The 23653-nt window shown below is 47.4% G+C and overlaps 1 protein-coding gene across 1 annotated transcript; it reads right to left on the reverse strand.

Moving 5' to 3' along the window:
* Fam83d (family with sequence similarity 83 member D) lies at window positions 1-21163 on the reverse strand. The gene is made up of 4 exons (XM_038331071.1): window positions 20690-21163; window positions 8017-8184; window positions 3343-3467; window positions 1-1415 (listed from the first exon to the last, which is right to left on the reverse strand). The coding sequence occupies exons 1-4, from the start codon at window positions 21161-21163 to the stop codon at window positions 425-427; spliced, it is 1758 nt and encodes a 585-aa protein (XP_038186999.1). The 3' UTR covers window positions 1-424.
* Between the last annotated feature and the right edge of the window lie 2490 nt (window positions 21164-23653).

Raw genomic sequence — 23653 nt, forward strand, 5'->3', positions numbered from 1 at the left:
GAAAAATTAAGCCCAGGCCAACAAAAAGTTGTCTAAACTTATTTAATGCTAAGAACACAGTTATTCAAGAAAACGCCAGTTAAGAAACAATATTGTTTAACTTTTAAATATGATTCTGATCCTAAAAAGTAGTGATTCAAAGCACTAAGGGCATGTGAGTGCAACACACACACACATACACACACACACATATGACCAACCCTAAAACACATATGTAGTGTTGAGATATAATATTATAATAGTGCAAAAGGAAAAAAAGGTATGCATAGTGTTTAAACCAATAGGTGGCTGCTTCTACAGAACACAAATAAAAATATCAATGTCTAGACTTAAACTCAGAGGTGTAAGAGGGTGACTGGGGAATGTGGAACTTGGTGGAGCAGGTAGTCGTGCTGGCCTGGAGAGGGCTGGCTGAACATAGCAGTCACTGATAGGGGGGATAAAGTGCTATGTCCCTGACAGAAACCACGTTCATAGATGCTCTAGTAAAGCTTCCAGGACTGTAGCTGAGGTAGTGTTCTGAGAAGAGTGTTCTCCTGGACAGCACAGTCAGCATCTGGTTGAGTCGGGACCTGATGCCAGTGAAGTGAACCTGCCGCTCTTTACTCAAATTTCTGAATGAGTCCCTCAGGCACAGATCCAGGTGGGGGGTGCCCAGACCCAGGTACTTGGGGTATCCGGGAGTGTGGAGGTCAGGGGCTGTTAGGGAGATATGAGAACCGACAGAGCTGGCCAATGAGCCCTGGGAAGACATAGAAGAGGATGACCTCAGACTAGAAGATCTCGACACCGACATCCTGGATGCAGGTGACCCTTCTTTAGACTGGGCACCCTGAGGAAAGAAGCTCTCATCAGCTTCAGTCTGCGTGGTAGTGGACTTGGACCACACTGTGGCCTGGGAACTTGCTGCCCTCGTGACTACTGTGGTCTGGATCCCAACACACGCCACGTTGGAACTGGTTTGTGTTCCCACCTCACTCAGGCTTACTGCAGCCGTCTCTTCTTCTGGCTCTGTTTGGGTAGCAGCGTCAACCACCTTGCTATCCTCGAGTTGGTCCTTGTGGCTGTAGAAATAGTCTTCATCGCTGATGGTAGAAGCCTCAGAGTCATGGCGCTTGGTTTTGGCTCTATCTTCTGGTGGCACCTCTGGGCCCAGGCTGGTCTTCTTGGGAGTGCTGGAGAGTCTGGCCAGCCGCATGCGCAGCAGATTGCCCAGTGTGGGCTCCATCGACTGTGGCTTTCGGTCAGCCAGATGGTCAAACCTGCCACTGATCTGGAAGTTGGACAGGAGTTTGGAGCTGATGGGCTTTGACTGGGCGTACAGGATCCGGAACTCTAGATCAAAATGTTCAACCACTTGGCCAGACAGAATTACCAAGTTACTGCTATTTAATTTGCCATCGGTCCATGTAAAACTGAAGGATTAAAAACACAAACAGGTAAAGATAAGGGATCTCAGTTTATTCTCAGTAGCTGTCATGTAAGAGTGGTGGCTGTGCTGTCTATGAAAACAAAGGAGGCTAATAGCTTCACACACACACACACACACACACACACACACACACACACACACACACACACACAATATTTAGGCCAGAAGCCTCTTTTTAAATGGTAGAGAATCAGCAGGAGATGCTGAAGTGGGAAGCTAGTGGCTCTTCTCCAGTTTCTCAAGTGGAGATGGCTACTCCACCAACATGCCAGTGTTCAACACATTTTAAAGCTGATTAGCCTGATGTTCTTCCCTATGCAGCACCTCTTCTTCTTCCTCTAGAAACAGGAAACCTACACTTGTCTCTACCCACAAAACCTTTCATGCACACACTCTAGTCTCAGTGTGGTCTAGGATGGCCAATGTCTGATCCCTGGAATTCATCCAAAGTGCATCTGTGACTCCTCAAGAGCCAAACGAGTTTTCAGAGATGTGTGTCCCTGCCTCAGGAGTCTCTCCCTTTGGGAAACAGCTGCTGCAGTTTGGGTCAATAAGCAGGGGTCTCTGCCTTCAAAGGAAGAGGGTATCAAAGAATAAAGAGCAAGGCAGAAGTCAAGGACAGTGTTCTAATAAACATCCCCTAAGGCCGGGGGAAGCTATAGTCAGCTGCACCTTCTCACCCTAGCATTGTCTGCAGGCTGCTGTCTCACTCCACACTCTGAGTTAGTCTCCTTACATTGAGCCAGAAGCAAAGCAGCACTAACGGGAGACCCTGAAACTCAGTTTCAACTATTTCTTGCAACTAAGAACCGTGACTAATACACATGTTGCCTGAGAACTGCTTCGGAGACCAGGAGTCTTTGGAATACCCATGATGGGGTAAGAGAAACAAAGAAGCTACCTGACCTTAGGGCTGTAGCGTGTCCCAACACACGGGAGTATCACCGTCATGGGTGGTAGGACAGTGCATGTGTAGAGGGCAGTTTTTATGTTTATAGGTTTTCAAACAGCCAAAAACCATTCAGTCAAGTTTCATCGGTATAAATTAAATCCACTTTGGGGAATGTGTTAAGTCCCCTTGGTATTTACAAGTGTCTCACAGAAGGAAGTCTCAAGAGCATGTTGTGCGCGGTTCTGAACAATGGAGCTACTGTGTGAAAAGGAAGTGCACCCAGAGCTACTGCCTCACCTGCCACAAATCCACCAATGGATGCACACTCTACAAAACTGGGTTTGGTTTTGTTTTGTTTTTCCAAACTCTGTACTGGCACGTACCATCGGACAATGCACTAGAGATAGCCGAGCACACAGCATGACACAGTGTGAGTAAGAATGGTATAACTTCCAGAGATTAGCATTGCCAGCTGTTACCTCAACCCTTCATTCATCTTCCTGCTCTCCACCCAAAGATGCTACTGGCAAAGTGGGATTTTCCAAAGTGGGCCTGGAATATGCCCAGTGCTTTCTAGACTAAAGTACTCATTACAAGGCTTATAGCAACCTTACAGTTAAGTATAAATGAGTAGCTTCAGTCTGAAATGTCCTTACCTTCAAGTAAGTACAGTAGGTGGGGTCCAAGTCCCTGGGAAACCAGGATTTGAGGCCAATTAGCATCCAGTTTTTCCCCAAAGGCCTAGGCCAAGACTCGAATGCCAGAGTCTAACTGTGGAGTCTCACATTTTGTTTAACTTTTACCTTAGTTTTGTGGACCACAGGGAAAAGAAAGTGACTCTTATCCCATCTACATCCAACAAAAGATGACTATGATGAGCCAACTCACACACACATGCATACACACACACACACACACGGGGGGGGGGGTGCTATCAGAGGGGCTCTTGTTGGCAGGAGCAAGCATTTACTCCTCTACAGGGTCTGGACTAACTGGTGAGGCACTGTTCAAAACATACCTGTAAGAGCCTGTGGCCACCCGGACGCCGTCAATCAGTGTGAACTTTTCATGAACCTTCCCAACAACCTTTGTTCCTGACCTTGCATAGTAGATATTTCCTGTAATAGTCCGCACTGTCATCAGCTGTGGGGCAGGGAATGGAAGGAAAAAATAAAATCAGCGACCAACACAGTGACACTGTCCAGCGGGCTGAGCTTCCTGCCCCCCAACACACCTGTTTGCAGGAGCTTAGCATAGGGTCACCATTGAGCGACAGCACACATGATACACTAGTCAGACACTGCTCAAGTAATGTTACTTCTGCATCTAGCTCATCTTTTCCTATGTAGAGAAGAGGTCTTTTATCATCCAGGCTGGCCTTGGACATGCAATCCCAAGTGCTGGATTACAGGCCTGCACCACCACACTTGGCTGATATTTAGAGATCCTTAGCTCATGTGTGCATGTACTATAAAGAACATTTGCTTTTTGGAACAAACCAATAGAATCCAAGTAATGATTATGAAACAAAAGCAGGGGAGATAAAATAATCAAAGAACATATGTTAGTAATGAATAATATTTGGTAAGGACTGAAAACTAAGCTGGCACTTCTCCTGTTTCTTTGTTTCACTGCATCAATAAGGAATAACAGCCTACTTCACTTACTTCCACATTGGAAGGGGCTTGAAGCTGTAATCAGGTCAAGTCTCTAACACACCATGTGGGGATTAATCAGCCAGTTCACATCTCTTACAGGTACATAGTAACCAAAAAGGTACACTATGTACACATGGATGCACAATTATTCCCATAGAGATGACACATACAAATGCATACATAACGGCATGCAAAATATGAAGACAATCTTGAGCAGAATAGAAGATGTATATCACTATAAATCTTAAAGAGCTTGTCATGTAACCTTGACAGGCTAAGTTCAATCCCTGGAACCCATATAAAGATAGAAGGAGAGACCTGACACACAAAGTTGTCCTCTGACCTCATGTGCATTACACACACATCACACACAGTGATAATAAGAAATTTTACATTTTAAGTAAATGTTTAGGATCATTTGAATCTTTTTTATTCTATAGAAACAGAGAGCCTCTCCCATGCACCACACTAAACAGCAGAGGTGTGAGGTGTATTTCTTGCCCTCAAAAACTAGAGAATAAAGTAACTGATGACTGAAATCCTAAGCAAGACACCACATGAAGCAGAGGAGGGAGACTCATGTCTGCCGAGTCTCAGCATGAGCAGTCACAGCAACTCTGTTCCTAACAGTTAGAGCCTAGACTATGACACAACCACACCCTGTGACACCCAACAATAAAACAAACACATTAAAAAGGAGCAAGCTTTTGAAACATGTAACTTACATGGTGCTCAAAAACACTGAGCCAAGGGCTAAAAGCCAATCTCAGAAAGACACACACTGTAGGATGTGACAGAATAACGCAGACAGGAGTGACATGACCTCTGAGGTGAAGTATGAGGGTGATCTTTGTGGTGGCAGAGCAATTTCCCTTCCTTCTTGACAAGATCTGTCTATGAAGCCCTGGCTGGCCTCAGATTCTCGGATCCACTGTCTCTGTTCCCTGAGTGCTGTGATTAAAGGTGCGTACCAGCAGTCTACATTCATGAGCGTGAGCAACAAAGGGCACAGGTACACCAACACCACTTCCAGGCTCCTGCTCTGGACTGTCATACAGTGCAACAAATGAGTGGGAAGCCAGGTAAGACATACATGGTACTCCCTGTGCTGTCTGCGGCTCGGCAATTCTGCCATTATTGCCTAATAAGACATTAAAATTAAAACCTAATGTCTGGACATACAATCATGTCTTTGGTATTCTTATCAAAATGCATAGGAACTGAACCACAGGGAGTAATAGGATAAATACAAATTTACAGAACAACGGCTAGTGTTCTCCACAAGTGTCTGATGTCAAACCACAAAGGTGGAGGTTAAGAGCCAGGGAGACTTCACTAGTGGATGCAGGGTGCCCTGCTGGACTGGATCCTGGGCTACAGAAGGGGCAGCAGTGAAACAAAGCTGAGATTCAGAAGGTGCAGAGATAAGATGGTGCTAAATCTAACTGACTTTTTGGAGGGCTGGGGGCTTAAGAGAGGGTTTCTTTGTGTAGTCCTGGCTGTCTTGGAACTCACTTTGTAGACCAGGCTGGTCCTAACTCAGAGATCCACCTGCCTCTGCCTCTGCCTCCCACATGCTGGAATTAAAGGCGTGCGCCGCCACCAATGCCCACTGAGGACATTGAGATAACATTTGAAGAACTTGGACAGAACATTCAGAAATTCCTTACATTACTGCTGCAGTTTCTTAAATCTTTAAAAAGATGATTTTTAAAAGATTTTAAATTTTGAGTATCTATGTGTGAGTATGTGCACATGAGTGTGTCAGATACCCTGGAGTTAGAATTACATGTGCTTATGAGACATGCATGTTGGGACCCAAACTCAGGTATCCATCTCTATAACCATTCATAAATCTTAATTTCAAGGTAAAGTTTTTCTTTAAAAACTGGAATATTTCACAGATGAGCACATGAAATTGGCTGGATGGAGTAGGTGATGGAGCAGGTAAGTCAACACACAGTGAGCATAAACACAGCCTACCTGTAGGGCTAGAGATGGCTGTATACTATCCTTTAACATAGCTGAATCTGGAAGCCTGTAATTGTGGACACAGCACTTCTGCACACCTGTCCATGAATATGCAGCCAGATTCTTATAGACAGAGTTACTCAAAATACTGAACCAATCAGAGCCCAGGGTAGGAGGAGCCTCTGAGACGGACATAGACCTACAACACAGAAAAGCCTAGGAGGGAAGCTGGTGCCTACCTAGGAAGGAGATAACCTACTATAAAGACAAACTGTGTTTAAACTTCCTGCAGAGGCTCTGGACCACCATGAAGGCAGCTGCCAACAAAGTCAGCAATCACTCCTGGGTTTCTGCCTTGTTGATGAAGCAGAGCAAATGGTTTTGTCACAGCTGGGACAGTTCTGTCATTGTTCTGCTGTTGAGACTCGGCCTAATTACCCAAGAGCACCTTGAAATTATACCCTGGCCCCTTCCACAAGAGCAGCTGTGGCCTAAATACCTGGCTAGACAGCAGTGCTCTTTACCATGCCCAACTGGCATCTTCCTTGGCCCTCCTGGACTTATATTCAAGCTGACTGCTGAGTCACACGGCTGTCCCATTTGAGTCTCAAAGCCCAATCCTACCTGTATCATGAATTGTCCTGTGGTACAAATGACAAGCTAGTAATGACCTTATTCAGCAAACCTTGGTTTGCTTATTAGGAAAAGCAGTCAGCAGGTGCTCTGGAGGAATGCTAAAGAGATGAAATTTTGTAAAAACCTATCTGTCTGTTTACAAGGCACTAAGTCGGGGCCTCTCACAGAGGCCTAGAGGGGCAAAGGCTGACTTCTCTGCTGAATGCTGCATTCCTTGTGCCAAGAAGTGCCTGGCAGCATGATGAATTATGTTCTGACCTTCCCAAGTTGCTCCATTCTTTAGAACATGAATTCTATAACAAATGCCTCTCTTACTGCATTTCCAAAGAGACTAGGCTAGGGCTGTGGCCTTATATCGAGATACTGAATTATTCTCATGCCTAGAGAAAAGGACATAAAACCTGGTTCTGTCGTGGGCAGCAGCGACTGCCCACATGGGGTGAGAGGAAGGCAGACTGAGTCAAAGCCTGGGCCATGTTGGAGCTGTGGACTCCTAGACTCCTGATCTCACCATTTCCTGATCCACAGTCAGGACCACAACCTGACAGGGCCACCATGAGCGCGAGCGCTGTCACATCTGTCAGAGCAATGCGCAGTGCCAGGCACAGAAGGAGAGCTCCGAGATGGCCACTGTGGCTAAAAGTGGAGCCACCTGGAGTCATGGTGGCAGGTGGCAGCAGTCTCCATGCGCTGGCCTGGCTACGGCTGGTCTGTACTCACTGCTGGGAAACCTGAGAGCAATTCTGCCTTTTTTTTTTTTTTTTTTTTTTTTTTACAATGGCTTAATGGAGATGTAATTCATGCATCACAAAATTCACCTGCTTAGTGTGCAAATCTACACTTTTATGGATATACAAAACAATTTCCACAGTTGTAGAACTTTCTCATTACCTGTACCCCTTTAGCTACAAACCTACCCAGCCCTCTATCACATGCCCCCAAACTTGATGCTAATCTACCTTTCTGTCTCTACAGATGGCCCTGTTCTGGTCTTCATATACATGGGATCACACTGCATATGATAATTTCTGTATGACTTCCTACACTTAATATAATGTTTTCAGGTTTACCCATGCAGTAGCATGTGTCAGCACTTCAATACTTTTGAAGGGTGAATACTATTCTATTGTTTTGAAGAGCTAGTGTGCTGTTTATCCACTTATTAACTGATGAAACTCCCAGCACCTATGAACAGACATGTTGCTGTGTGTGTTTCTCTCCTCTTGGGTAGTTACTGAGGAATGGAACTGTAAGGTCATGGCTGGTGTTCATTTTCTGAGACTTCAGTTTCCTCACTTGTCGGTGGGTAGCCCACCGCCACCGCCACCGCCACCGCCACCGCCACCGCCACCACCACCACACTGTAGACCACGGGCACTCTGTCACATTGCTGACAGAGGGGAAACGGGAAATGGTGTCTCACAAACCTTTTCCTGCTCAGGATGAACTTTCAGATCCATGCACATGTCCAAAAAGTGGGAAAGCAGAGCCTGGTCCAGAAGGATGTACACAGCCACACCCCGTTTCCTACAAATCTCCTGTAGGTCTCTGAAGATGTCAATGTCTGAGAAAACGTCCATTACCACAGCAATCACCTATGAGATGAGGCAGGAAGAGAAGTAAGGAACTCAAACACCATCCTCACACACACTCCCTTCTTCAGCAGTGTGGGCTCCCCTCACCATCAGCTCTTTTCCACCCCAAAGACACCCAGGCACCCATATCTCACATATCTTAGCTTGGCCCAGCCAGCTGACACTCCCCAATGTCCCCCAGTCAACCTAGTCTACACTGGCAAACTTCTCACTTAAGTTCTGTGCCATCACTAAACCCCACTTCCAGGACCAATTGGGACTGGCAAGTTGTCTCGGTTCTTAGACCAATACACTGGGATCGGAATCCCACTGCTTTCCCAGTCAGGCTTCAGTTTCTATAGCTATACGGTTGGTAAATAAAATCTTGGGGCTGGTAAGATGGCTCAACTAGCAAAGGCATACGTTACCAAACCAGATGACCTGTATTCAATACCCAGAACTCACATGGTACAAGGAGAAAACCAGCTCCTGCAAGCTGTCCTCTGATCTACACAAGTATGCCATACCACATGTGTACCCACACACAAATAAATAAATGCAAAGGAAAAAGTCACCTCAGATTCTCTAGGAAGCCCTTTTTTGGCAATTAATATTCAAGTCTACTTTTTTTTTTTTTTTTACTATTGTCTGATTTTGGATCATGGTCTGAGTACTTTTACCTTGTTTTAGAAAGACTCCATTCCATTACCAATTCATTTCCTGAAATGATCAGACAAAGCTCACAGCACCCCCACCCCCATCTTCTGTTCCCAACACCACACACTCCCCACCAGTCAGGACAAGAATAGAAATATTTTCTGAAGATTCTGACCTTTGGCTCAGCTCTGCTCTTTATTTCCCCCCGACATGTGTGCCCTTGATAAGAACTGAATTTTTTTTTTTTTTTTGGTTTTTTCGAGACAGGGTTTCCTTGTAGTTTCTAGAGCCTGTCCTGGAACTAGCTCTTGTAGACCAGGCTGGCCTCGAACTCAGAGATCCGCCTGTCTCTGCCTCCCGAGTGCTGGGATTAAAGGCGTGCGCCACCACCGCCCGGCTAAGAACTGAATTTTTTACAGCCAGCCCAGACCACAGCTAAGAGCCAATGCTCACCCATGTGTCCACTGTTTTGGATGTCTGCTTCCCAGGCTACAAAACAGGCCTGCTCTAAAACCTAAAGAACTGCACAAGGGCAGGGTCCAAGAGACCCTTGGCATCTGCTCAACTGCCCATGTTACCAGTGTGGGCTGCAGCCACCTGTACAGCCATCACAAGGGAGATTTTGGTGGTCCCTGGCTTCCCTCCCTCATTTACGGAGGCTGCTATTTCAAGGGCCTGCAGAAACTCCTGGCAGGGAGGCAAGGTTGTAAAAACATCCAGCCTTACAACAAGTCCCTACAAAGCAAGTCAGGAAGCCAGCATCTGGGAGCTATTTTGCAATCGGGAGTGGTCAGGCTTCTCCATCTCCCAGCTTCAACAGTAAAAATCCCTGTCTCTGAATCACATTAACCCTTTGGCTGAGCATCATGATCACTTTTAAATCTCACCCCCCCCCTTCCTTCTTCTGCCGCAGAGACCCTCAAATGGAATGCATTCATCTCCATGGTGGGTAACTGGCAGGCTTTACCCCTTAAGCATTTGTAGGGTTAAAAGGAAAAACAGAAGCCAGATATGGAGGCACAAGCATATAATCCAAGCTCAGGAGTCTGAGGTCAGCCCAGATAAAGTGAAAGTCTATTTTAGGAAAAAACTAAGAGAGAGAGAGAAATGCAGAGACAAATGGGCAATGTTGCTACCTTTCTAACACACCAGAGTTCCAGCTGCTCAGATGAATGACCCTGAAATGCCAGCTCCCAGAAGCAAGTGTCTCTCTGGCTGCCTCCATCCCACTCCCTGCCTGACCTTCATAAAACCTCAACGGTGAGGGAAACAAAACAAGAAGCATTTTAGAACTGGTGGCATCTTCAGAAGCTTATTGGCTCCGATGGCTTTTACCTGTTGCTGTGAGAATTTTGCCCAACCTGTTCATTTGGGGCCTGTAGCAGGGTTTAAGGTAAAAGCCAGGACACAGAGCTCAGCATGGCCACTTGGTGCTTAATCTCTCTCGGCCTTAGTGTCCTTGCCCTCTGGAAGGTTTGGATAACAAGAGCACGGACTGACAGGACTTCCGGGATGGTTAAGTGAGTGGAAGTGTGGAACGAGCTTAGCTCAGTGAGGCAGCTGGTGTCTGAGTCCACTGCAGGCTGACCCTACCCGGGCACAGAGATGGCTACACAGGGCTGACAGAATACGGGGTGAGGAAAGCAAAATGATGTGTCCGTAATCTGTGGGGAGCAGTAAGTCAGTTCCTATGTGAGGGCAGGCACCTATAGACACACACAGAGAGGAGGGAGGCTTCCTGAGAGAGGTAATATCTGAGCTAAACCACAGACAAGAATAAGAAACGAAGCCAGGCCTGGCGGCACAGATCTGTAATCTCAGCTCCTTGGAAAGTTGAGGCAGGAAGATCCCATGTTCAAGGCCTGCCTGGGACAAGAAACCATTGGAGAAGTGAAGGGCTGTCGGACAGGAAACCACGTGATGATAGAAGAGGATGGGAAGGACGGGGTGCATACCAATGTGGTTGGAATGTACAGTATGCAGGAAAGGGAGCCATGGAACGTGACTGGCAAAGAGGGATAGCAGAAGGCTATGGAATCCATGTCAGTCCTTCTTAGCCCACACTGCCTTCACAGGTAGAATATAAAGAAAGATGAATCCAGAAGAGACAGGTGCAGGGAGAGATGCTGCCGCAGAACCTACTTCCTCCATCCAACTCAGGACCAGGAACCTCTATGCCTGCAACCCAGTGGCGGATGGAGATCTTTGAGTCTAACAAATTTCTGCAGCTCTTTTGCAGGACTAGGGACTGAAAAAGGAAAGCCCCAGCCAGAAGCTCTGAGGGGAACAAAAGGAGCCATAGGAAAGCTCAGCAATGGGCACAGGGTCACAGAAATACACACAAGCTGGTGAGAGATCCTTGAGCCTGACTCAAAGGTAGCAGTAAAATTTTCATAGAGTGCACTTGACTCCAGGGTGCAAGAATTGGAATAGAGATCCAATAGGCAAGAAAAAACTATGCAGACCTGGTGACCTCTCTGAAGGTCAGTGGAACATCTGTGAGCTATATACAACTAGGTGATGGGCTGGTCCCCAGGGTGAGAACCTAGTCAAATGGGAAAGGAGAACCCAGATGATGCAGAGTGATGGGCAATGAACATACCCTAGGGGCTACTGAAACAGGGACTAGGAACCCAGCCCAGCTGGCAGGGTTGGAGAGGGCCACCAGAGGCAGAATGGGAGCAGGGCCCAGAGCACAAAGCCTGCCAAACAGTTCTGATTGCCCAATTAATAAAACAGGTATACAAGCAACACTTTTGTTAGCTAATGAGTCGTAATTTGCAATTTGGTTCATCTTTGGTTTTAAAGCCTTAACCTTTCCCACAGGCTAATTATGAAGGCCTTTCTGACTCAGGGTATCTGAGAGCGATGGAATGCTTTCCTTTCCCGACTCTCCAGCATCCAGCACATCCTCCTTTCTTACTAAAGTAGAAAGCCTTGAAGACTTGCATTAGCAGGAGCCCAGCACTCCTGTGGCAGCCTTCAACAGGAAGGCTCTCCCTCCTTCAAAGCCTGCCCTCCCTAGACCCTTCTGCTTACCCCCTCCAGCCCTGCCTTCAGACACCCAAGTCCTACACGGTTGGAACAGGCCTGCAGCTTCTCACTTCTTAGAAGAGACAGTCCTTTACAGACTGCACCAGTCTAGTCCTGTTTTCCAGGTGGACAGCAAAAGTCAAACAAATTAGCGTGTATCGTTTCCCCAGGATTTATAGGCTGGTGTCAGATTGCCAGGCGGTGGGTTTAAGTCTGTGGGTAATGGCAGTCATGCACAGCCTCCTTGGCCTAAGTGCTCATGCTGCAGACTGCTGAGCACCAGCAGAACACCTGGACTATGGCAGCACAGACGTCCGCCATTGAATCCACTCTCCCTTTAGGGGGTGTCTAGCCCACCCCCACAAAGTGCCCACAGCCACCCTAGGCACCACCTTCTCTAAGCCTGAGTTGCATGGAGCCAGCCCCTTCTCTTGGAGTTAGAAGTATGGTAATTTCCAAGAGTCTATTTTAGGGTCACACCTATGTGCCAGATACCCATGGAGGAAGCACCCAGCTGGCCAGAAGCTGGGGAAGAGGGATGTTGATTCCACACTACCTGCACTTCCTCAAGTCACATCTGGAGAGGTCACCCATGTGTCCAGTCCCCCATCTTCAGCTTGAGTAACCAACCACAGGCCTATCTATCAGTTCCTTAGAAGAACCCCTGCTGATTTTCACCAACACCCACATGTCTGAAGAACAGAGATCACAGGTTTCTGCCTCAGAAAACATGTAGAGCCCAGACACCACTCATTAGGCAGATTCCATCATTAGGCAGAGCTGGAATCTCTGCCTCTGCCATTTAGCCCAAAACCTCAAAAAGATCTCTAGAGATTCCAAAGCCCTGTTAACCATCATCCCCAGCTTGGAAAGGCTAGATAATGGGTTCAAGGGTTCAGTGCAAGGGCTGAAATGTCAACCCAAGTCTGTGTGCCACCAAAGCCTACCATTAGAAGCACGCTGAGCTAAATACTGCTTCAGACAAGTCTAATGTGGGGATCTCACAACTACTAAGAACTTGCAGTAATCCTGGAGTGGGGTGGGGGGAACAATAGAGTATCCCACATGGGCACAAGTCCACCACGAAGGACAACTTGAAACAACATGATGACTGTCAAGGAAGTTCGCAACTCCCAAGCATGCCGAGAAAGCACCTTCTCTCTTCTGCAGTTCTGCTGATAAAGCCAGAGCTAGACTGAATAGGGGACCATGTGAAGCTCAGCTGTCATGTAAATTTGCTGCAAAACCAACCTGGACTTCCACTCTGCAGAACCAGGCATGCTGTACAAGTTAGGTTGTACTGGCTTCTAGAATATGCAAATAACCTTTGCATAAAATCTCAAACCCTTTGGTGATTCAGCCAATGAGAGAACCCACAGCAGTTCCTGGCACACAGAAAAATCTCAGTGGCAGCTACCCATAGTGTTAGTCCTGATTCTGCCATTATGCCCAGACAATTTCACCTGAGGTTCAGGGTCCCTGAAACAAAGCCTGCTCTACTGTCACACACCCTTGATCCAGGCTGCTCAGGGCTCTGACCAGGCACACGCACAGCCTGAAGGGACCACTCATGGCCAGTCATTCCTGTTCTCATTCTCGCAGGAAGCACATGTCAATCACCCCTTTCCTGTGTGCCTCAATTTCCCTCCCTTCCCACCCAAGAGTCATAAAGGCAGATCAGGCGTACAGAATGTTTGGAATTCAGCCAAAGCCTTGTATACATTCAGCAGTGTGTCAGCCTAGATAGCCTGGAAGCCTGGCCACCGAATTCCCTATGCTAAGCACGCCACCATCAATCACCTACAGAGTCTCTTGCTAAAGATATCAAACATACTGTCTTCCCTTTGGGTTTCATGTTTTGTTTTGAGATAGGTCTTGGTATTAGCTCAGGCTAGTCGCAAATTGAATTTACTCCTGTTTTAGCTAATTACAGGCAGGTGCCACCACTTGCTACATGTTTTAATGGGACTGAAACTGCTCATTGAGATTAAAAATAAAAATTCTTTGAAGCACAGTGGTAGTAGTGCACACTTTAATCCCAGCACTTGAGAGACGGAGGCAGGCAGATCTCTGAGTTCAAGGTCAGCCTGATCTCTACAGGAGTTCCAGGAAAACCAGGCCTACACAGAGAAACCCTGTCTCAGAAAAAAGATACACACACACATTCTTTGGAAAAACTGCTTTGATATAATCTTCTGGGTTTAAAAAACAAGAGAATGCAATTTCCACGGCAAAAGTTAAACTTAGTATGTACTGTTTCCCCAGGATTTATAGGCTGGTGTCAGATTGCCGTGTGGCGGGTTCAAGTCTGCAGAGAATGATAGTCATGGCACTGAGCCTCTCTTGGAGGTCGGTGGGGCAGGAACCAATTTTTCACTCAACTCCACACTATTGTTCCAGCATGAGAAACAGTGGGAAAACCATGCAGTTTTCTTTCTTGTTCTTTTTTTGGGGGTAGGGGTAAGGCATGAGGTGAGGAGGGGTTGTTTCTCAGTTTTAAGTTTTTAACTGTATAAAGCATTTTCCTGTTCCAAAATGAAATCTATAAAACAAGGTATATTCCCTTCTACTTTTCCTTTCCTTCTCTCTCCATTAAGGAGATAACTGGAGGTAATAACTCCAATTATTAGTTTTTGGGTTATTCTTCCATTTTTCATATAAACAAGTATATGTAAGAACATATAACATTGTGTGTTCGTTCCATCCACAGATAAAAGGCTGAACAATGACACATGCTGCTCTGGACAGTGTTGTCCATGAGAACCTGGGATGACAGAAGAATTAAGTTTTTAATTTAGCTTCAATTATACAAACTTAAATGACCACATGTGGTTAATGGCACTCAAATAGGTCTACGCAGCTCTGAACACTTTGAATCAGAGTATAGAGCTTGCCCTCATTTGTCTTGAAAGCCACAGGGTCCTCCATGGTGTACACATACTAATTTCTTCCCCAATGTGATATGCTGGGCCTTTGGTATGACCAGAGCTACAACAGTCAGTACACCTCTACTCCTGTTTTAGCCAGTGTTTCTAGGGAACAGACACAAAAGCGGAACAATTAGGTCAATGGGGAATACAACAGAAACTTCTCTAGAGGCTGATATCATTGACATCAGGACCTCCTTTGCTTGTTTTTTCAAGACAAGGTCCTACTGTATACTCAGGCTAGCCTCCAATTCTGCTGTCTCAGCCCTCCAGAGCTAGGATAACAGGCATGTACCACCCTATCCCGCACATCAAGGCTGTTTAAAGCCAGTACAGCCACTATATTGTTTGTATGGTCTTTTGCTTTTTCTGAGAGAAATAAACCCATATATAAATGGCTCAGAGAATAATCCTGTAGCTTTCTTCCTGATGGATGGATGCTTAGTAAAAAGAATAAAGTCAAACATGGTGACATTCAGGAGGCAGAAGTAAGTGGATTTCTGTGAGTTCAAGACCGGTCTGGTCTACATGACAAGTTCCAGGCCAGTCATGACTACAAAGTGAGACACTGTCTCAAATACCCTTCCCAAAATAATAAACAAATGAAATGGCAGACAGAAAGAATGGTGTGTGGAATTATGGAACTATTGTTCAATGGTGGCAATCAATACGTTCACAATGTTGTTCAACCACTGCTGCTGTTTCTAAACTTTTGCCAGCAAAACAGAAATTCTGACCATTAAGCAGTAACTCCTTGCTGTCCCTTCTGCAGACAAGTTTTGAAGGTCATGAGGAAGAGAGATGCTACTATTGTCTAGTAAGTGGGGACAGAGATGCTCAGTGTCTAACAGTGAACAGGACAGTGCCCCCAGGACAAAAACCATCCACTCCAAACGCCAATAGTGGAGAGGTTGAGAAAACCTGTCAAGCTGATCCAGGCATCTGGAACAGGAACTGATCCCACAGCACAGGTTCTAACGTAACACAGGGGAGGGTTGAGCAAGCTCAGGAGAGTTCAATCCTTCAGAACATCCTCATACGTGCCAGGGGCCTCCAGCAGATTCCTCAGCTACTATTCCTCCTTGCTGGACTCTTCCACGATGCAAAGAGTGTCACCACTAACGCTCTGGTCATCAAATGGATGCCCAAAGGTGTGGTCACCGCAAAAGTGGCCTCTTTGAAAGAAAAGCATAGAGGGAATGGCAGCTGGTAAGCACGACAAGTATGACTGTGACATCTGGGAGGGTGAGCGTGGCCTATGAACTCCCATCCGTAGGCCGGGATCTCTGGGTACCAGATATTACTGCATGGGAGGCTGAGGCAGGAGGATCTCAAATTTAAGGCCAGATTGGGCTACACATCAAAACCATCTCAAAAGGAGGGAGTGAAGTAGGGGAGAAGGTGGGGAAGTAGGACAAAGAACAAACAGCACCCTGGGATAGCTGAACAAGCACATCAGAAAGGCCCAACAGGGCACACTTCCAGACCATAGCTCTGTCAACCACTAGTTGGCAGAAAGAATTACCTAAATTACTTAGTTTAACTTCCCACCTCTCCATCCCCCTCCGCCAAAAAGCATGAAGCTGAATGAACAAAAGACAAAAATTAATGAGCACCTAGTATGTGTCAGATGCCCGGGGAGTCTATGTGGTCAGGGAGTTGCTGGGAAAACCCATCTCGGAGCCATCCATTCAGACAGATAGTCCTGACATTTGGTGAGTGCCCCTGCCATTCTTTGCTGATGCCAATCATAGAACCTGGTATCTAGGCTCCTCCCAACCCACTACAGAGAATGCAGGCTGGTGCTCAGATCTTCTCACTGTGGGCAAATAATGCTGCAGAGAGCAAGCAACTATACCTGACCCCAGTTCAGAGCAGCCTGGCCTCCACCTCTGGGCTCACTACATGGGACCCTCCACACGGAATTCACATTTCCTTCATTCACCCACAAGATTTCTATATTTGTTTCAGATACTAGAAATACTTGGTTGGGTCTATCCTGCCCAAGACAGGCAAAATGCATAGTAATTTCTAAAATCTAAACACCAGGGACCTACATTGTCTTGAGGTCATGAACCACCTCCCCTATTTGGTCTCTGCTACTTTGATTCTTCCTCCCCTTAAAACAGGCCACCCTAGTCTTTTTTTACAACTAAAACAAACATTTATTTATTCATTAATCAATTCATTCATTCGTTTATTTATATGTGTCACTGCTCACAGCTCCGCTGCTCACAAGTGGAGGTCAGGATGTCTGGCCTGGAGGCCAGCATCTACACCTGCTGAAGCGACTCCTCAGTCCCAGTCACCCGTCTTCTAAAATAGACAGCCCTTGCTAGAGTCATTACTTTCCTGTTTGTAAGACATGCAAATGGGAACTAAAAGCACAAATCTCCAGAAAAATTATTTAAAACCTCCAGCCTGCTGGGAAGCAGGGAGGATGAGGAGAGTAGAGATTAAATGTGGGTCCTGTATGTGACATGGCGGCACATCAAAGCCCTCAAGAAGCTGAGACAGGAGGACAGTTAGTTTAATGCTGGCCTCATCTTACATAGACCTCCATCTCCAAAAAGAAAAACCAAGCAAGTAGGCACTGTGTGGACCTCGGAGCCAGGCAGACTTGGCCCTGAACCCAGCCCTGCCTCACAGTAGTCTCTGACAAGCTACCTGACCTAGATGCGCCTGCTTTGTCCCAAGTCAGCCTCCTCGGCCACTGGAAAGACTGCGAGGTAATCTGGTAAAGACTCAATTAGAGCCGCAAATGTTTGCCATCATCAGATGGCATACAGATCAGACACCCAAAAACATCAGACATGCCCCATCAGTCCTCCCTGTCACGGGTAATGCACTTCAAAGGACATGGCCAAAGTGGCACAGCCACTCCCAAATACCCATGCACATCTTTATAGGTGGTAGCATTTATTAGACAGTCAGCAAATCAGCCCTCTAATCCCTCGGTGTACCCATCCACCTGGGGACAGGACACCTCTCCCCACAGGGCACAGTAGTTAATAGGGTCAGAATCTGCCTTGGGCAGAGTCCTGGCTCCATCACTCCCTAGAGGCGACCTAGCCTCTCAATGCTTCAGGTCATCTTCTGTAAAGTGGATAGAATAACCACACCTACTTCAAAATTACTAGAAATACTATCTGGCAAAGGGGAAGCAAACTTTTTTGTTTTGACACAAGGCCTCGATATGTAGCTTTGGTGGGCCAGGAGCTTACAATGTAGGACCAAGCTACCCTCAAACTCAGAGAGATCTGCCTGCTTCTGCCTGCTGAGATTAAAGGGGTGTGCCACCACGCCCAGCTGAGCAAACAATTTTTATTGACTGATTTTTTTTATTTCTCTTTTTAAAAATTTTTATTTATTTATTTGATTTTTTTATTTATTTGGTTTTTGTGAGACAGGGTTTCTCTGTGTAATAGCCCTGGCTGTCCTGGAACTCCCTTTGTAGAGCAGGACGGTGTCAAACTCAAGAGATCCACCTGCCTCTGCCTCCTGAGTGCTGGGATTAAGAGTGTACACCACCACCGCCAGGCCAACTGACTTTTTTTTTTTAAAGAGATGGTCTCTGAACTTCAGATTCATCACGCCTCAAATTAAAACTAACTCATTCCCACAATGCTCAGTCTCCCCCTGATTTTTCCTTCCTGTATTCCAGTGTAGTAGCATCACTGCCTGCTCAAATTAAGAGGTCTCGGCCCCAGCCAGCTTGGTGGCGTGCGCATCCTCAATCCCAGCACTCCAAGGCAGAGGCAGGCTGATCTCTGAGATCAGCAGAGGTATCAACCTTCACTTGTGTTTTCTCCCCTTGGCTCCTCTGTGTGTGCTTGAACCCAGGACCTCAAGCATGCTAAGACAAGCGCTCTATGGCTGGCTGCACCTCCAGTCTCCCTCACTGTCCAAATACCCTCCTCTCTCGCTTTTCCACTCCAGCTCATCATATCTCAAACAAGTCTGCTTACGACTCTCTTCCTGCCCACCCTGCCTTAATGCAGGCTCTTTTCTCTTACAAAGGTATCTCTGGCCTCCTTGCAACCTCAGCCCTCTGAAACCTACACTTCACGCCAGACTTATTGCTAGGGACAGCAATACGATCAGCATTTTCCACTTTTGGTCTAGTCCCTGTCCTCTCCATCAGCTAGTTCCACCCTTCCTTCTGGGTCCAGCTAAGTCACCACTATTCCAGATTTTCTTTTAGCCCCTTACTCATTACCTGTAGCAATCTCCCCCATCCCCCCATAAAGTAAGAACAAGTTATGGACCACACCTCTTCCCCTGTGGCCTCAGCCCTGGCAGTGTGACAATCCGGAGGTTCTGCGTAAACATGCAATTCCGCATATACACTGAAAATGCTCATTGGATTTAAAGTGACAGACCACCTTTCTCAGTAGCACCGCCCAGCTTCCAAATACAGAATCTAGGAGAGGATGTAAAAGGAACTAGGTAGAGGGGAAAGCAGGTCTTACCCAGGAATGTTTCCCAGATTGCCTGAAAGATAGGGACTATCAGCTGCTGCCAGATCCCTTTTAAGGCAATTTTTTCTTCTGACCTCTAACTCTGGTGCCCCTTCACCCAAGCTGAGCAAAGGTTAGAGCAACCCACATCTCTGCCCTTCCCGGAGACCAGGTCTGTCCTTTCCAAGATGTCCCAGGAGCTCAAGTTCTCCTCCCAGAGGAGCGTTTCGGGCATGGACACTTGGTCCACAAATACACCTCTTCCAAAAGCTTAAAAGTTTTATACTGAACCCACAAGGAAAATATTTCCAGGTTCGAACAGATCCTCAGCCCACTCAAAGCTCCACAAGCTTGACACTAATCTAGCCACAGCCATACCACTCCCCAAACAGCAAAGCACTGGGTCACCCACCTACACTCTATCACTGCATCCCCGCCAGTCAGGTTAAAAAAAAAAAAAAAAAAAAAAAAAAAAACCAGGATCAGAACATTGGCTTCAGCACTAGAAAGGCTGAGGCAGGAGGACTGCCTGGAATTGAGGCCAGCTTGGGCTACTTAGTGAGCTCCAGGTAAGCCTGGGCTAAAGACCTTGTCTGAAAACGAGAACAAAACAACAACAAAAATCCAGAACACAGGTTTGCTCCTAGACTTAGCAATTTCAACCCGATCTTCACCTTGACATATAGTGGTACCAGGCCTACCAAGTCTGAACATGGTCTGGGGCTTAGCCTACTATGTTCCTGGCACAGCAAAAAAATCTGTGAATTGAGCAGTGTTGGCCAGTCTGCAAACTTAGAGCCACACCCTCTCAAGTGCAGCCGCCTTCCTCCCTGATCCCAAGGCAGAGGCTTCAGTGGGGCAGGCCAGACTCTTCCCTCCCCACCTCCACCACACCAGGCCCTCAGCCGACACTAGCTAAGATAAAAACCCATTGTAAAGAGAGGCTTAGCTTATGTAGAAGTATTTGCATTTTAGGTTAAAGCTACCTGGAACCGCCCCAGACATGGGGGGGGGGGCGTGTGGATCTCCCAACAGACTCACTCAATAGAAGGGTCAGAAGTCAACGGCCTGGGATCTAATTTATCCGTCTACAACATTAAGACGCGTGGGAGTTAAGTGGCACTAATAACAGATTCTTAATGGTCTCTGTGAACGATCTTTTGGGTAAAGTGACTCTTTAGTAATGTGTGTCTTAAGAAGCTCCTGAAAGTGGAATCTAGTTGTCAGCTAACGTCCCGGGAATTCTGCAATCCACTTTGGTCTAAACTAACAGTCGGAACTGGGCCCTGATCCAGGGGTACGGATATTAGGGCTCAGAACTATGAACGACTCCAGCTTCTGAAGGCCGGAGTTCCTCCACTACTCCCCGCGAGGGCGGCTGGGGGTCCGGCGTTGAGCTGCAAAGCAGACGAGTGGGGGTCCCCGGGGAGGGGTGGAGGGGGCGCTCACCTCTCGGGCGGAGCGCAGCTGCTGGCGCAGCGCATCCTTGCAGCCGTACGGGCCGCCCGCGCCAGTGCCGCGGGGCTGGAAATGCGCCTCGACGCGCGTGGCACCGCGGTAAGCACCCCGGTAGAAGGCCGGCCAGCCCAGCTCCAAGGCCGGCGGCTCCAGGTCCGACTGCTCTGGAAAGTAGGTGCCCGACGAGCAGTCGTGTGAGGAGCCGAACGAGTCCTCGGCCACCGCCGTGCCATCCTCGCCCGGCCGCTCGGCGGCGCCCAGGACCGCGCGCACCTCATCGGCGTTGAGGAAGCGGCCCAACCGCTCGCGCCGTAGGAAGGCGGCCCAGGCTTCGGGGCCGCCGGCCAGCAGCTGCTCGAGAGCCAGGCGCCGCGCCTCGCTGAACAGCTCGGCGGGGTTGGGCGGTCCGCACGGCGACAAGCAGGCCGCGGGAAGCTCGTCCAACAGCTCACAGTGAGCAGCCATGTCAGCGCTCGGCGAGGGTCCACTAAAGTGCGACGGTCGCCTGAGATTTTTATAGGCACCTTTGAATCAAACCAGCCCGCGCTATTGGCTCGGCGCCCCGCCCCGGATCTCCCATTGGCTGCCTGCCTTCTAGGCAACCCGCAGACCCCGCCCCCTTATCGCTATTGGCTTCTCTCTGCTCTCACTGCTTGATGGCTGAGGGAAATTTAAATCGGAGCTTACCCCGCCCTTGCGGTCCAAGAACGGTCCCAGCAGGAGACGGGGCCCGAAGCTGTCCCAGCGCGCCCCCTGCCGGCTTCCCCGCCGGAGTCCCGGGACCAGAGACTCGGACTTGCTCCTACTGTATGCATACGTGGTGCGCAAATAAATGTTTTTCCAATGGCGCAAAACCGGGGGTGGTGGCACACTCCTAGCACATGGGAGGTTGGGGCAGGAGGAGCTGGAGTTCAAAGTCCTCTTGTGCTGCATGTCAAGTGCAAGCTCATCCCAAGCTACGTAAGACCGTGTGAACTTACACATATATATTTATATACATAAGTGCATACATAAATGCACACACGTATGCATCTATATACTAATCCATTGTGGTACCCGCTCCTTCACTGATGGCCTTCCTTTCTTTCCTCATCACTTCATACTTTTTTGCCCAGCAACACCTCAGTCCTATTTAAACCCCACTTTCCACTTGCACCCAGACAGCCATAGAAATAGGATGGGGAAAAGGTGGGATCATGCTTGTAGACTAATTGTACCTCACATTCATGATCTGAATTGTGTCTTTAAAATTAGCTGCCAGTGTAATCATACTACAATAATATATGTGTATAAAAATGTCATAACAAGTTCGTTGTTTTATATGCTAACTAAAAATAATAAAAAGGAAGAAATACCTATTGTTCTTCATAGCACCTTTTCCTGTGCTCTTTCCTATTTCACTGAGAAAATATATTTACAGGGCAAAAACAGTCATAAAAGAATGTCCACAGGTGATCACCATGTCTAACTTCCATTTGCATGGGTAGGCTGTGCCAGAGCCTGACCAGCGTTTTTGCCTGGGCACTAGCTTCCAGCCCTGTAACTCTCCAGTGATTCCTTCCCCTCTCCCACACCGTCAGCTTTTCTGCTCAAACACTGCTTGAGACCAGATCTCACTTTGCTGCCCAGACAGGCCTTGAATTCTTGATCTTCCTGCCTCTGCCCCCCAAGGACTGGGATTACAGAGGCATACCACCATGCTCTCCTCAATATCGTTCGTCTTTTTAGAAAATATGTTTGTATGTATATGTGGGGGTCAGGAAGGCATGCATGTGGTGTCAAATTCCCCCAGACCTGGGGTTTCAAGTGTTTACAAGCCACACATGGATGTTGGGAACCCAGCTTGGGTCCTCTGCAAAAGCAATATATACTCTTAACCACTGAGCCATCTCTCCAGTCCTTCATCTTAAAATAACCATTTCTTGGCTGTAGATTCCTTTATTCCTGCAGCCTAGAACCTCAAATGAGTGGCCTGGACTTGATGTCTTCAGTTTTCTGTTTTGTCCTCTACTCTCTCAAGCAAGTTCATGCAACAAGTGTGTTACCAAAGCCTCTGCCTGGGGTCACCCCAAGTTTCCACTGGGCCAAATCCAGCAGACAACTTTGCGCAAAGAAGAAAGCATTAGGGCCACTACAAAGCTTTATAAAATGTGATCTTTGTCTCTTGAGACAAGGTCTCACGTAGCCTAGACTGGCCTCAAACTCACCTTGTAGCTGAGGATGACTTGCCTGTCTAATCCTCCGCCTCCACCTCAGTAAACTTAAAACAGATGATGCTGCTGTTAGGACACCCTCTCCTTCTCTCCGTCCTTTCCCAGCCCCCAACCTACTCAAGCCCAAGGGTGGGGCCATCAGTGTGTCCCCACTCTGGCATGCAGTGTCCAGAAGCCTACAAGAGGGCAACACCCTTCACGACATAAACTCTTGCACGTAATAAGAACAGGGGCCATGGCTTGGGGTTGTACAACCGTATGGTATGTCTTTGCCTCTATTTCCTGGGTTAAAAGTGAGAAGTACCAGAGTTTTGTCTACAGTCCTGTTGAATGAGGTAGAGCTTTGTTCTTCACTATAAGCCCAGTGGGGATCATGGGAAGGCCCACGACAAGCCAATGGGTCCCGAGTTTGAAACAGAGGAGGGGGGCACCCTGGTAACATATAAATCTGTCACCAATCAAACTGTAAAATATATGCTGCTATAGGGCATTATGTAATTTCAAAGGAAAAGTTTGACAGAATAAAGCCCAGTGCCAACCACCTGGAATTCCTAAGTTTTCAGCATCTATCAACTGAGAAAACCCCTCAGCACCACCTGTGAATCTCCAAAGCTCTTCCTGTTCTGGGGACCTCCTAGGAGAGCCTTCTGGATACAGGCACACCCCAGCATGGTCTCTTGTAGAACTCAAGCCAGTCCTATGCAGGCAAGTGTACAGCAATAACTACAGTCAGATCAACAGG

This window comes from Arvicola amphibius, chromosome 5 (genome assembly GCF_903992535.2).
Source record: "Arvicola amphibius chromosome 5, mArvAmp1.2, whole genome shotgun sequence".
NCBI lineage: Eukaryota > Metazoa > Chordata > Mammalia > Rodentia > Cricetidae > Arvicola > Arvicola amphibius.